Raw genomic sequence first — 15,861 nt, forward strand, 5'->3', positions numbered from 1 at the left:
TTCAATGAAATGTGCTTCACTTCTGTAAAACCTTGATATATTTGATGGTTTCTATCATACCCACTCCTCCCCCCCCTCTATTTTCTAAGGCAGCGGTCCCAGTCAGCACTGTGGCCCGCCCGCCCAATATGGTGGGTTTAAAAAGGTCCCGCTGGGAAACAGGAAGTCATGACGTCATCACTGGCAGCTTCCTATTGGCCGGAGTGACGCGGTACCTTGAAACTGAAGAGCGATAATCGGCAGCACCTTCTCCAGTGAGAATCCTAGGTAGCAGGGGGTGCCCGGAGCAGAAATCCGCCCTGTTCTACTCTGGAGATCCCTGGCTGTAAATCTGGGGGCGGGAGGACATTTTTGTGTGTGTGGATACTACTACTACTAATAATAATAGCATGTTCTTGTATAGCGCTGCTAGTTTTACATAGCGCTTTACAGAGACATTTTGCAGGCACAGGTCCCTGCCCCGTGGAGCTTACAGTCTATGTTTTTGGTGCCTGAGGCACAGGGAGATAAGATGACTTGCTCAAGGTCACAAGGAGGAGACACCGGGAATTGAACCAGGTACTCAGTGCCAGTCAGTGTCTTTACTCACTGAGCCGCTCCTTCTCCTAATGGTGCTTTAAGTTAAGGTGTGCTAAACCTTAGCCCAGTTTAGTGAATCTGGACCTAGGTGAGGTCTTACCAATATCTATATGGTGGCCTCTATACCCTCTCCTTTACCTATGCAACCCAACATAATCAGCTAATCATTACGTAGAGGGATCCTGGAATTGCAGTTCCATAGCAGCCGCCATTTATAAGCACCAACGTCCAGGCTGACCTTGCCAGCTGCATAGTGAAGATAGGACGATTTGACACCTGAATAATAAAGACGTTATTTTGTCTATATACACACATATATTTAGCATGTAACTAGTTACATTAAGGAATATAGTTTTAAGTTGGAAATTATGTTGGAAAATTATTAGCGGCCTGTGCAAAGATAAGAAGATAAATTCGCCTGAAGACCGGCAGGTGTACTGTATACATGTTATATGTGACGTAAGAATCCATCTTGTTTTTATTCATTTCCATTTTGTATAAAACTTGGAATGTTTAATGTCTGCTGAGTTGAATAATATAGGCTCGTGAGTTTGGAATGTAAGGGTAGTTAAAACAGTTAGTTAGTAAAACAATACAACAGAGATCGGTCTTAAAGATTAGGAACTAATTCTATAGTTACTTAGTGACAGAACAAGGGAGTTGTGTAAATAAAAGTAAATATTGCTAAATGAAGAAACATTGTTCTAATGTTGATGATTGACTAGGGACATTTGGCTGACCGTGAGAAAACAAGGTGATTACTAGGTTAAGACTGGTGAAGAAAAGTGTATAAAAATTGTACTTGGATGTATAGAATTCAGAATCAATAACATCAACCCAGCTGAGGATTCTCCGCTCTATAACCAAATTCTATATGTACTTGTGTGCCTAGAAACCGGATGAAACTGAAATGATGCGGGAAAAGATGTTTTCTACTTGTCTCTGAATAAATTCAGAAAATAACTAGACCGTGGACTATTTGATATATCACTGAAAGGTGGGACATGTATTTGCACCCATCTAAGAAGTGAATCTTCATATAGAAAGTATATGTATAAACATATATAATTGCATACAGACACACACGAGCTTGGCAGGTCCTCCCAATGCGTTTCACCGCTTCGGAACCACGAAGATCTACTTGAAATCAGCCTAAATATTAATTATGCTATATTCTCTATATAGATCTATATCCAGCATGTAACTAGTTCATTTTGTATCAAGTTAGAAATTATATTGGAAAATGATTCGCTGACTCTGCAATGATTAGAAGTTAAATGAGTCTGAAGATAGGCAGGTGTAGAAATGTCAGCTTTGTTGGAAGAGTTTGAATTCAACGGTTAATTAAAAATAGGGTTAGTTAGTAAAAGAGAATACAAATCGAGCGAGGTCTTAAAAGATTAAGAACATAGGATTAACTATAGTTACTTAGTGACAGAACAAAGAGGTTCTTCTACATCAAAGTAAATGAAGGAATATTGGTTTAAGCATTGATGATTGACTAAGAATATTTTGTAGCTGACAGTAAGAGGAATAGGTGACTGCTATGTTAAGAGTGCTTGAAGAGAAATGTATAAAGATTGCATTTTAGTTTATGGAATTCAGAATCCTTTACCACCCAAGCAAAGAACAGAGCTACAGGTTCTCCACTCGAACTAAATTCGATATGCCTGAATGATGGAACCGACTGAAATGATGCTGTAACAGATGTTTTCTATTGTCTCTGATTAAATTGAGGAAAGAACCGTGACGTGAACTATTTGAGATATATATCTATATATCTATATCTATATATGGTGGGACATCCATTTGCACCCATTTAACGAAGACAAATCTTAATTTGGCGACCTAGCAAGTCTAATCTTTAAAACCATCTAGTTACGCATTCCTGACCGTACCTATGGACCAGCGGCAGCGGGAAGAAGCTGAGGGCAGACGTCATGTCCAGGCCGCAGTCCAGCATGATGGTGGTGGACTTGAACTTGAGGATGCTGCATGGTAGCGTGGGATGTCCCGACAAACAGTACTAAAACGACAACAACAAAAGCCAGTGACAGGTCTGGTAACAGCCTGGTACAACACAACCAACAAAAAACAAAAAAAACCAGAGGCATCAAATATTAAAGACCCTGCTTTGAATAGCAGCACGAGGAGGAAGCTCGGGGGTGAGAGATGAAAGGATTGAGCTGGCCGTGTGACAGGACTCGGGAGTGCTACAGGCTAATGTGTTCCTTAGCTCTGCTTCTGTAATGCCGAGCCCTAATTATCAGTGCATTAACTGCTGCTAAATTGTTTTACGGCACTTAACCGGGCAGGAGTTTATTCTCTACGATCCGTTTCAGGTGCCCTTTCCACTCGCAAGCTGCCTCTTTCACATATTTTTTTATTTAAAGGGCCGTAGCCACTTGATCCACCCGACAAAATGTAGCTTAAAAAAATAAAATAAAAACATTTGACTAATGCCATTAACCCCTTGCTGGTCAGACGACCCAGCAATGCTGATCTCTTTATTGCATTCCTACAACGTGAATGGAATGGGTGTTTTCTCCTATGTTTGTAAAGTAAAGATGAGGCGGTCAATCAGATAAACGTGAAGGAAACTGAATACCCACTGGGGGGGGGGGCTGGGGGGAGGTTACAAATAAGTGTTACGACCCTTCTACTGCAGCGGTGGCCACCCCCAGTTCTCAAGGGCTACCACCAGGTCTTCAGGATATTCCTGCTTCAGCACAGTTGGCTCAATCAGTGGCTCAGCTGAAGCAGGGATATCCTGAAAACCTGACCTGGTGGTGGCCACCCCTGGCTTACTGTGATATATATGAAGAGCTCCATGTTGGTAACTTAAAATGCTATCATAACCTACAACTCATCTACATTTCTCAAGGAGCAGCCGGCCACCTTCTCCCCCGGGCCTTCCCAGCCGGCCACCTTCTCCCCCGGGCCTTCCCAGCCGGCCACTGGAGCTTGGAGCTCAATTCTTCTAAGGAAGCCGCTTATACTGATACATTATTTACTGGTTTAAAGCAAAGCGCTGTGGGTCCCTCTGACAGCAAATGATGACATTTGGCTGTTATTGTGTATTTAATTACTGGAACCACCTTACCTGACACAGTATTGTCCATTAGCTAGCTAGGTCAGTGATTTGCAACCTTCATTTTGGTTAAGGAACCCCACCATTATATAGTCAAATTCTGGGGAACCCTTTCTAATAAAACATCTGAGATCAGATACATTGTAAGGAAACCCCAACCCTCTCTAATAGTTCACAACATCTCCTCCTTCAACGCAGTGTCGTGGCGTCATATTGTCATGGCAACACCACGCCATGCGGCATTATGTCATGGCAATGCGCCGCCATTTGACGTTGCGGTGCCATGATAACGGGACCCAGCAGGACCAGATGCTGCCGGAGAAGGTAAGAGACAGAGGCACCACTCTCTCTTCTGGCAATTCGTTTAATTACTGTGGGGAAGACCGTAGGGCCTGGTTTCATGGAACCTCCAAGCCGGCCCTGGGCTGTGTGTGTGTGGTTTTTTTTTTAAATCGGACAACTATTTTAAAATAATTTTTCAAATATGTTTGCAGAGACTTGGGAGGGGTCTTCTGTCTGGTGTCACAACTCCCTCATTCCCTCTCCCCAGATATTGGTTTGTTATCAGGACAGGTGCACTAAAGCTAAAGTTAGCACTTGATTGACAAACACTAGCCCATGCAGGGAAATAAATAGCGCTTCATTTCAAAAGGAACAAAAAGATACCCAAACTTTGCTTTAAAGAAGCAATTCAAGCGCTGCGTTGTAGCCTCCTATCGGCTTGCGAATCACGCGAGATTTGGCGAGTACTCCCGTGATTATCTTGGGAACCAGGGCGCTGGAAATAGCGGAGGTTTAACACTGAAGGATCTCTTGGTTACAATTATGTAAAAAAATAAAAATAGCCACGGTGGGATTGGTGGTTTGACGTGTGCGGACTGTATGTAAGCCTGTACAGGGAGTCCTCGCTATCCAACGTTTCACTTTACAACGAATGGCATATCCAACGCTTTGCAATGCAGCCCTATGGGCCGTTATCCGAAGCCTGAATGCGTTATCCGACGCTCACCGCCACTGAGTAACATGGGACTCTCTTTACAACGGTCTCACTATCCAACGCTACTTCCAGAACGGATTCCGTTGGATAACCGAGGACTGCCTGTACATCTTTATTTATATAGCGCTTCACAGCTGTAATACACGTGACAAAAACAAATACATAATGGGAATAAGCGCTTCAGACATAAAAGTAACATTCGGAACAAGAGTCCCTGCCACAAAGAGCTTACAATCTAATTGGCAACTAGGAAGAACATACAGAGACAGTAGGAAGGTGTTCTGGTAAGTACGTCTGCAAGGGGCCATGGTCGATGTAGGAGGTGTATAGTATCAGCCACGGAGCTGCCCATGTGCTTCGTTAAAGAGGCGAGTTGTAAGATGTAGCGTCAGAGAGCGCAGATAGGACAGGAGTGTATGTGAAATGGGAAGTGGAGAAGGAAGGAGAGGGTATGAGATACATGAGTGGAGTTAGAGGAATAATGAGGCTGGTAGAACAAAACGTGTGGTTTGAAAAGAAGGGAGGTCAGAGCAAATGTAAATAGTAGGACGCATGGCAGGGGTAGTAGTGACAGTTTAGTGTTGAGAGGTGAGTGAGGACTGGGCAGTGAAAATTAAGCTAGGATTAGGATAAAGTGGAAGTTGTGAGAAATGCAATATATGAGTGGAGGTGAAGAGAGCTGCGTGTTCTTAAGTCTGTGATTGAAACGCGCCTCCTTTGCAGCGCAGATCAAATTCAGTATCCACTCCCTGGTAAACTCCACACTGTATGCCAGGGGAGCGCAATCTTTTTCTCCTGCACCCCCTGTCGGCTGTCCCCCTCTCCGCACGCCTCCACCCGCCCATTACCTTGGTTCCGCGTTCTGGGCATCATGACGTCACGGCGACGCATCTCCAGAAGCTGTCTAAACCAAGGTAAGTGAAGTTTACAGAGGCCTTCGCCGCTTCCAGGGCATTTAATTTACGTGCCTTCGAGGGCACGGGGCTTCTAAACCCCGCAGATAACCTCCCCACAGTTTACGCACCACTGCTGTTTGCTACACACAAACTGTGTGTGTGTGTATCAGTGTGAATGTACGTGTATCAGTGCGTGCTAGTGAATATGTGCAGTGGTGCTGGAATCAGAAGCCATAAATGTCAGGGCCCAACCTTCTCCATATTTTCAAGAAGGGCAGCAGCGAGAAAGGGTCGAAATGGAATATCTGCCAAGTGGAATAAGTACTGGAACAGCGTTCCGCAGCAAGGGCGGGTGGGCCCCTAAACGTCATGGGCCCTGGTGCAGCTGAACCGGCGCTACTTCCGGCCACAGATACCCTAGCCCACCGGCACCAAAGGTTAGCCTTCTGCCATCTATGAAGAGTCCATCCTAAGACCAGCCTGTGCCCTTGTCAGTAAGAACCCAATCAACCGAAGTTTCTGTTTGCTGCTAATGTTGAATAAAATACAGTTTGCCTCTATAAGAAGGGCACCAGGGGCTATGAGCGAGACCTCCCCAAACAGCCCAGCCTAACTAAATACCTTCGCTGTAGCAGTAGTAATAATGACTGTGCTCAGGCAACTCCGCACATCTACCAAATAATCTCTGGCACATAACACCCGAGTTGTCCCAAAGGCATCTCCCTAAGAGAGATTCCCCAATATGCCTTCACTGCCCCTGTCCACAAAGCCAGCTTGCGGGGCCGGCGTGATGGCGATGCGATGGGTGCCACTGCACCGAGCCCCGCGGTTACAGAGGCCCCGCGCGCTTTGCCACAACAACGAAACCAATTGCCGGGGGAGAGCGCAGGACCTCCGTAACTTTCTTACCTTCTTCATCTCTTCCTGTCAGTGTCCTTCATCATGGTCCAGCGTCGTGACACCGCATAACGTCCCGTTGTCATGGCAAGGTAGCGCCATCGTTTGACGTCGCGGCAGCATGACGAGAGACACTGACAGGAAGAGATCACCAAGGAGAAGGTAAGAGGCCTCGCAACGCGCCCTGCAATTTTCCTAGCTGGCCTTGTCAGCGTGGACGGGTTTAACAGCACGAGGAAAAAGAGACGCTTGAAAGACCACCCGGAGCTCATCAGCCCCCCTCCCCTGAAGGTCTGCCAGTGAGGTCCAATACTGTGCTACCGTTTCATTCTACCAAAGAATCTCTGGGACATAACACCAGAGTCGCCCCAAAGGGTGTCACCGTTTGGTGATGTTGCAGCTGTTACATTGCACTCTGAAACTCCCCAGCCCGCTCATCCCCTGTACCCAATGTTTCAACCGACCCTGCCTATTGTAGTATACCCTATTGCAGGGGTGCGTAAACTAACCAGTCTGACCCCCCTCTCCTTACCTTGGCTTCGGTGTCAAATGATGCTGCGGGAGTCACGTGCCTGGACGCTGCGTTGCCTTAGACAAGGTAAGGGAAGTTGCAGGAGCCTGACGCGATCCCCGGGCATTTCATTGAAATGCCTTGGGGAACAGTGCGGGGCCTCTGCAACCCGCCGTGCCCCCCTGGAAAATCTTGCGCCCCCCCTGTCCTATTGTATGCTACATGAGGCAGGGCCTCTTCTAACAACACATTGCAGGCCTATCCTACCTCGCCTAACACAAACGTAATCGTGTCTGTAAGTGTTACTTACGCCCATAATCATCTCTCTGACTGCCCATGAAATGTCACCAAACTGAATGTACAACCTCTGTTCATTTAATGCCACCATGTATTATTATAACTCTGGCTTTCCCCCCATCGGTCTCACGTGTAACCAATGACCCATATTTAAATTGTAGTTGTTCTCAAACTGACTGTAAGGTATTGCGAAGCCCCCTTTACGTGGAGGCCTGAATTACCTTAAAAACAAAAATGATGATCTGCCAGGGACACGGACACCCCACCTCTGATCATTAGGCTACACCGGTGTGATTTAAGTGCCATGCCACTTCAGTCCAAGGAAGGGGGTTGTGCCATTAACTCTTTCGCTGCCAGGCACACCTGCACCGTGTGGCTTCGCAGGCAAGCACACATTCAGCAGCCCTCCCCTCCTGCCAAGTGCTAGGCCGCGCTTATAGTGCCGGCGACCATTGCGTAAGTTGCAATTCAAGTTTAGGCGACGTCTCTGGCTACAAGGCCAGTGACGTCATAAAAGGGGAAGACAGGGGGATGGAGAAGCTCTCCGATTGGCCACAAGGGGAAACCGTCGGCGAAAAAATAACAGCGACTACCAGATTTTTGGTAGCGCCATTCGCTCGGTCACGCCAACTATAAGCGCCGACAATGCATTTGTTTTGACGCGATGTCGCCGGCACTATAAGCGCAGCCCTACAGACATGAATGGAAACAGTGTGAGAGATGCCCCTGTCCCTGACTAATTAACCCCATTTTCTTTCTTTTCACCTTAAAACCTGACTTATCCAGGCCATGCAGGAATGGAGTGTGCCATGCTACTGAATAGACAGGCTAAAGGAAGGTAAAACACAACAATAATGCAAAAACAGATAAGGGTCAGCAGCCTCACCAGCCTCATGCCTCACTCACACAGCAGCAGTGCCCTCTTCCTGGCACACGCGCAACGGCTGCTGGGAGTTGTAGTTCTCTCGCCATCCTCCTGGGACGTCATCGTGACGTCCTTGAGACTCCAACTCCAGACACGCTCTGTTCAGTGTGGTGGTGGTGGGGGGGCGTGGCTTGAAAGCCTTGCGCCGCGCAGCGTCTTGGGAGATGTAGTTCTCTCCCGCCGCGTTCTCTGACGCTCCCCGGGGAGAAGCCAGTGGCGCCGGAAACTACAACTCCCAGAGTTCCCGCGGCCGTGCAGCTGGGGAGCTGCGCGGTGCTGATTTTTGTCAACATGGCGGTTGTCAGACAGACAAAGGCGGTTGGGCTGATGTGACTGGAAGGGAGAGACAAGGGGTGTAACGGCGCCGTGTGATACGGAGGGCGGACACCGATCCCCCGCCTCCCCCCGCAGGGACCCCGGCTGCCCTCCTCAGCCGGCCGGGGAGAGGTGTCTCAGCGGGTCTGGGAAGTGATCATTTAATAAGGTGAGAGCTCCTCCTGCCCCTCACACCCTGTCACTGTCCCCCACACCCTGGCACTGCCGCCCCTCACACCCTGTCACTGTCCCCCACACCCTGGCACTGCCGCCCCTCACACCCTGGCACTGCCGCCCCTCACACCCTGGCACTGCCGCCCCTCACACCCTGGCACTGCCGCCCCTCACACCCTGGCACTGCCGCCCCTCACACCCTGTCACTGTCCCCCACACCCTGGCACTGCCGCCCCTCACACCCTGGCACTGCCGCCCCTCACACCCTGGCACTGCCGCCCCTCACACCCTGGCACTGCCGCCCCTCACACCCTGGCACTGCCGCACCTCACACCCTGGCACTGCCGCCCCTCACACCCTGTCCCCCACACCCTGGCACTGCCGCCCCTCACACCCTGGCACTGCCGCCCCTCACACCCTGGCACTGCCGCCCCTCACACCCTGGCACTGCCGCCCCTCACACCCTGGCACTGACGCCCCCCACACCCTGGCACTGCCGCCCCTCACACCCTGGCACTGCCGCCCCTCACACCCTGGCACTGCCGCCCCTCACACCCTGGCACTGCCGCCCCTCACACCCTGGCACTGCCGCCCCTCACACCCTGGCACTGCCGCCCCTCACACCCTGGCACTGTCGCCCCTCACACCCTGTCACATTTTCTCCTGCTGCCCCTCACACCCTGTCACATTTTCTCCTGCTGCCCCTCACGCCCTGTCACATTTTCTCCTGCTGCCCCTCACACCCTGTCACTGCTGTCACTGCTGCCCTTCACACCCTGTCACTGCTGCCCCTCACACCCTGTCACTGCTGCCCCTCACACCCTGTCACTGTTGCCCCTCACACCCTGTCACTGCTGTCACTGCTGCCCTTCACACCCTGTCACTGCTGCCCCTCACACCCTGTCACTCCTGCCCCTCACACCCTGTCACTGCCGCCCCTCACACCCTGTCACATTTTCTCCTGCTGCCCCTCACACCCTGTCACTGTTGCCCCTCACACCCTGTCACCTTTCCTCCTGCTGCCCCTCACACCCTGTCACTGCTGCCCCTCACACCCTGTCACTGCTGCCCCTCACACCCTGTCACTGCTGCCCCTCACACCCTGTCACTGCTGTCACTGCTGCCCCTCACACGCTGTCACTGCTGCCCCTCACACCCTGTCATCTTTCCTCCTGCTGCCCCTCACACCCTGTCATCTTTCCTCCTGCTGCCCCTCACACCCTGTCATCTTTCCTCCTGCTGCCCCTCACACCATGTCACCTTTCCTCCTGCTGCCCCTCACACCATGTCACCTTTCCTCCTGCTGCACCTCACACCCTGTCATCTTTCCTCCTGCTGCCCCTCACACCCTGTCATCTTTCCTCCTGCTGCACCTCACACCCTGTCACCTTTCCTCCTCAACTGGCCCCTCACACCCTGTCACCTTTCCTCCTCAACCGGCCCCTCACACCCTGTCATCTTTCCTCCTGCTGCACCTCACACCCTGTCACCTTTCCTCTTCAACTGGCCCCTCACACCCTGTCACCTTTCCTCCTCAACTGGCCCCTCACACCCTGTCACCTTTCCTCCTCAACCGGCCCCTCACACCCTGTCACCTTTCCTCCTCAACCGGCCCCTCACACCCTGTCACCTTTCCTCCTCAACCGGCCCCTCACACCCTGTCACCTTTCCTCCTCAACTGGCCCCTCACACCCTGTCACCTTTCCTCCTCAACCGGCCCCTCACACCCTGTCACCTTTCCTCCTCAACCGGCCCCTCACACCCTGTCACCTTTCCTCCTCAACTGGCCCCTCACACCCTGTCACCTTTCCTCCTCAACCGGCCCCTCACACCCTGTCACCTTTCATCCTGCTGCCCCTCACACCCTGTCACCTTTCCTCTTCAACCGGCCCCTCACACCCTGTCATCTTTCCTCCTGCTGCCCCTCACACCCTGTCATCTTTCCTCCTGCTGCACCTCACACCCTGTCACCTTTCCTCCTCAACTGGCCCCTCACACCCTGTCACCTTTCCTCCTCAACCGGCCCCTCACACCCTGTCACCTTTCCTCCTCAACCGGCCCCTCACACCCTGTCACCTTTCCTCCTCAACTGGCCCCTCACACCCTGTCACCTTTCCTCCTCACCCGGCCCCTCACACCCTGTCACCTTTCATCCTGCTGCCCCTCACACCCTGTCACCTTTCCTCTTCAACTGGCCCCTCACACCCTGTCACTCCTCCTGCCCCACAGACCCTGTCACCTCTCCTGCCCCTCACACCCCGTCGCCTCTCCTTCTCCTGCCCCTCACACCCTGTCGCCTCTCCTCCTCCTGACCCTCACACCCCGTTGCCCCTCCTCCTCCTGACCCTCACACCCCGTCGCTTCTCCTCCTCCTGACCCTCACACCCCGTCGCCTCTCCTCCTCCTGACCCTCCTCCTCCTGCCCCTCACACCCCGTCGCCCCTCACACCCCGTCGCCCCTCCTCCTGCCCCTCACACCCCGTCGCTCCTCCTCCTCCTGCCCCTCACACCCCGTCACCTCTCCTCCTCCTGCCCCTCACACCCCGTCACCTCTCCTCCTCCTGCCCCTCACACCCCATCACTCAATGCAGACAAAGTTCTCATCATTTAATATTGTCATCACCATCCTAATTATAATGGCACCAACATGCTCTGTGGCGCAGTACAATACCATTATTTTGAATGATTCCTATTTATTTGGCACTCGCATGTGCTGCGCAGTATAACACAACTAATTATTCTCACTTGTAACACGTCTCTATTTCCATGGCCCCGCCGTGTGTGGTGATCTTTATCATGTGTATGGAAGGCGCTGTTATATGCTATTTTATTGTTATATTCGGAAGAGTTGTCATATTCTGTGGAGTAGTATGCTACAACCTATCGTTATCATTTAATGATGTGCGGCTGACATATCCCATGGCGCAGTACAATGCACCATATACTATAATAGGACACGAGAAGAGACCCCCCCCTGTGTGTTTTTCGACAGCTCGGTTTGCGCTGACGGAGAGCGGTCTTGTTAAAGGATTCTATGGGATAACGTCCCGAAGGATAACCACGTTTGCCGGTAGTGATGCACAAGGTGAGGGGGTCCGGCCTCGTTGTACACTCTGGTCAGACTTGGAGAAGCCCTGAGGTTTGCCGGCTGGGTCCCGGGGCGGGTTACGTGTCGTTTCTGTCACCGGGTAGAGATCAGTAGTTTGTTGGGTTACGGAGCGGTGCTGTTGTGTCCTGGTAACAAGACATCTGGGTGTGTGTGTCTTGTAAACTCAGGCAGGAGGCAGAGTGGGTAGTGGTCCTCGGGGCGTAGAATAAGTGGGTTGTGCAGTTGGTGTGTTGTGTTGTGTTTTTGTGAGTGTGACTGTGACGTTTCAGAGGCTCCAACAGGTGCATTCCTGGTGTTTTGGTCTAAAAACGTAATGGTACCAATCTCATTTTAGTGAGTTAGATTCATCTGCAATATACGGAGCTTTTGGGAATAAGAGATTTGTACTAAGGTTGCAGACCGTTCTGATACATGTGCACATGCTCACAAGTGATCATTTGTATTTGCTGTACTAAGTAAGTGAAACGTGCCATTTGTTTTATTAATAATAATAATCTTTTTTTCTTCTATTGTGCCGGGTATATCGTTTTGCAGGTCCTTTTTTTGATTGACTAAAGGGCCCCTGCCCGCCAGAGCTTACACTCTAATTTGTGCTTGTGGCACAGGGAGACTGCATGACTTGCTCAAGGTCACATGGAAAAATTACACTGGGATTCGAACCAGTTTGAAAGGCAGTGACACTACCGCTGTGTGTAATATATGTATATCATTCACAGGGTGGCTAAAATGATCCTGCAGTAGTAATATAGCTCACTCCTGCTGTTTTCATCTTTGTTTTTGGTCTTATTCCCTGCATTTAAAATGGTCATTATGCTTTGAATGTAAAACGTGGGCACATACTTGACACAATAAAAAATAAAGGCTTCATATATGTACTAGTTGTGGGCTCAAATGTACTATATATGCGTATGTTTCTTGGCACATGGCAGGCAATTGAACTTGGCAATTGAATCTCAGTAGTAAATGCAGTACTGACCTGTTAACCTTAGTCCAGGGGTTCTCCACTACAGTCCTAAAGGCTCTCCCCCTCCCCCCAACAGGTCATGTTTTTAAGGATATCCCTGCTTCAGCACAGGTGGCTCAGTCTTTGACTGAGCCACTGATAGAGCCACCTGTGCTGAAGCTGGGATATCCTGAAAACCTGACCTGTTGGAGGGTGTGGAGGACTGGAGTTGAGGACCCCGGCTTTAGGCTGCGCTTATAGTGCTGGCGACAGCAACGCAAAGTCTTCAAAACGTATTGAAGCCGTCCCGTGCGCTTATGGTAAGCGCGATGCGACGGATTGGTCGCTGGAAGTCGTCAATTTGATTTTTGCCGCGACCGCAGCGTGCCGTCGTGGCGTCACCAGCACTATAAGCGCAGCCTTAGACGATGATGATGATTCAGACTGGTGCTGAAAGCAGAAAACCTCTCTAATTTAAGGACTGTTGCTTGTGAAGAGCTGGGATACTAGTCTGTCCTTGTGAAAAGCCCTTGTTTGTGCAGAATTAATCAGTCTTTCAGCGAGACAATTTTTCTTCTTCTCAGTATGGCAAAATATCCACAGCCAATGTTTTTCAGATGACTTAGATTTTGCCTGATGCGATCAATAAAATGCTGCAGCTCGAGCGATTCAATAATTGCATTCTTTTTCGTTCACGTTCCATGTCATGCGTGTCACGGAGGTGGGAAACACGTTACATGTTCTTGCGGGTGAAGATTGGACGATTATATGCAGATATATTCAGCATGTAACTAGTTAAAATAAGGGATATAGCATTAAGTCAGAAGTTATATTGGGGTAGTTAGAAATAGTTAGTAAGATAATGCAATAGAGATTGGTCTTAAAAGATTAGGAACACCGCTAATTCTATAGTTACTTAGTGACAGAACAAGGGAGTTGTGTAAATCAAAGTAAATATTGTTAAATGAGGAAACATTGTTCTAATGTTGATGATTGACTAGGGACATTTGGCTGACCGTGAGAAAACCAGGTGATTACTAGGTTAAGACTGCTTAAGAAAAGTGCATTCAGATTGTATTTGGATGTATAGGATTCAGAATCAATAACATCAACCAAGCTGAGGATTCTCCGCTCTATAACCAAATTCTATATGTACTTGTACGCCTGGAAACCGGATGTAACTGAAACGATGCGGGAAAAGATGTGTTGTATTTGTCGCTGAATAAATTGACAACAAGAATCGGACCGTGGACTGTTTGATATATCACTGAAAGGTGGGACATTTATTTGCACTCATCTAATGACGCAAATCCACAATGTGCCCCACTTCTGTGTACAGGTGAAGCGCACGATAACACACAGGTGGCTCAGCAATAAGATGCAAGATTCAGTACAGTTCTGTCTGTGAATCGTCTGCTATTAATAAAACATAAGTCAGCGTGTCTTCCCTAACATGTAAGGGGTTGGATGGGTTATTATCAAGAAGGATCGCTCCCATTTTTTTTTATTTTTTTTAATGTCTGGATGAAACGCTTTTTGTTCTAGTTCCTGTGCTAAATTTGGAGTTTTCGTCATTCGCTGTTCATTTGGGTCACATTTGCCCAGAGAAGTCCTTGAGATGTGGGGACGTACTGTACTTACAGCTTTGAAAATCCTATAAACCAGCAATGCAAAAACTGAATTATTCATGATTTTTATTTTCCTTTTTAAACAGATTTATAACAGGTTAAGAGTTTAATGTTTATAAGCCTTTTTAACCCTTTGCTTTTGGACGGGCGGGGCAAAGCATTGCTTTTCAACCCCTTGCAAGCCCCTGTCAGCTAAGGGTTAAAATCCGTGTATATGTTATCTTGGATTCCATTACCTTCTAGTGTTGCTGGAACTTTTTAGCTTGGGCTGTTTGCGGTAATAACAAGGGCAGATGTTCCTGTGCTTCTGCATACTTTTATTGCTCACTACGCTATAAAGCGTGCTGATAAAATTAGCGATCACATTTCATGCAGCATGTTTACAATTGCAGTTGAAGCCACCCCGAGATTGTGCACAGCTGCATACCAATTCCTTTACACCCAAATCTTGTATGATATGTACAAGTCTAAATGTAATCATAGATAATGTTATGGACCGCTCTCATCTATCCTCCCAACCCCACAAAAAAACTCATGCATGGAATGACTTCTGTAGGTTGTAATTGACCTGTAGGTCAATAGAGACTTGTATCATGTAAAATAAAGATGGCAAGTCCATGTGAGTGTTAACTGTAGATATAGATTTATACTCCATTTAACCATTTCTGCACCTTTCCAAGCTATCAGAATAACAATAAACATATATATAAAATTATTATTATTCAAGTCGCTGCTTAGGCCAGAAGGTCGGGTTCACCTGTCTTCTTTAAATCCCCCAAAGGGAAAAGGAAAAAGCGTCCATGAAAGAATTGTCTTGTTTTTTTCCAAATGCTCTTCATGTTCATTCTCCTATTGCGTTCATTTGCCGCCCAAAGTAGACAGTCTTTGACTTCTGGCTATATTCCTTTTCTGTTGATCTTTGAAGAGTTAACAACACATTTGTTGAACATCACTTTGGTCTTGCTGAGAATCATATGGAGCTCCACCTTCTTACGTGCTTCATGTAGTTGATTTGTTGCTAGAGATCTTCTGACTTGTGGAAAAAAATAATAATGGCATCTGCAAATTTTAGGTGTCTCGGGTATTCACCGTTTCTGATTCCTTTTTCTTCCCAATTCAATGTCTTGGAACAATTCTTCAAGCGTTGCTGTGAAAAGCTTTTGGTGACACAGTGTTTCCCTGTTGCACTCCTCTGCTGATCCTTATCTTGCTTGTATGTTCGTGTAATCTAATGGTTGATGTGGCATTTTCGTAAATGTTCCTTATATTTATTTATAAAAATGTTTTACCAGGAAGTAATACATTTGAGAGTTTCCTCTCGTTTTCAAGTATGTCCTGGGCACAGAGTTATGATGACAAATACATGGTTACAAATACATGGTTACGTTAAGTGAACAGGGTTATGCATTATATATAAAGACATTGCATGTACAGTTTAACATATTTTATCTTTTAGTCGTATGTAACAGTTACAGATCAGATTAGAATGTGAGACAGTT

At 48.4% G+C, this 15,861-nt stretch overlaps 2 protein-coding genes across 10 annotated transcripts in view; one reads left to right on the top strand and one right to left on the bottom strand.

The window, feature by feature from the left end:
• The window catches only part of INTS9 (integrator complex subunit 9), an 83,556-nt gene extending 75,266 nt beyond the window's left edge, over positions 1-8,290 (bottom strand). The window contains exons 1-2 of one of the 2 annotated variants that reach the window (XM_075598670.1): positions 8,155-8,290; positions 2,478-2,605 (exon numbers count right to left, since the gene is read on the bottom strand). In XM_075598670.1, the coding sequence (XP_075454785.1) occupies positions 2,478-2,605; positions 8,155-8,163 (137 nt within the window). In that variant the 5' untranslated portion in view covers positions 8,164-8,290. The remainder of the gene's footprint in view (positions 1-2,477; positions 2,606-8,154) is intronic. The other variant, XM_075598669.1, reaches the window with a different exon arrangement.
• Positions 8,291-8,446: 156 nt separating this feature from the next.
• The window catches only part of HMBOX1 (homeobox containing 1), a 164,987-nt gene continuing 157,572 nt past the window's right edge, over positions 8,447-15,861 (top strand). For 4 of the 8 annotated variants that reach the window (XM_075598675.1, XM_075598676.1, XM_075598677.1 and 1 more), the window contains exon 1: positions 8,447-8,677. The gene's annotated coding sequence lies outside the window, so the exon portion shown is untranslated. The remainder of the gene's footprint in view (positions 8,678-15,861) is intronic. The other 4 variants (XM_075598672.1, XM_075598673.1, XM_075598674.1 and 1 more) reach the window with 1 other exon arrangement.

This window comes from Ascaphus truei, chromosome 4, assembly GCF_040206685.1.
Source record: "Ascaphus truei isolate aAscTru1 chromosome 4, aAscTru1.hap1, whole genome shotgun sequence".
NCBI classification, from domain to species: Eukaryota; Metazoa; Chordata; class Amphibia; order Anura; family Ascaphidae; genus Ascaphus; species Ascaphus truei.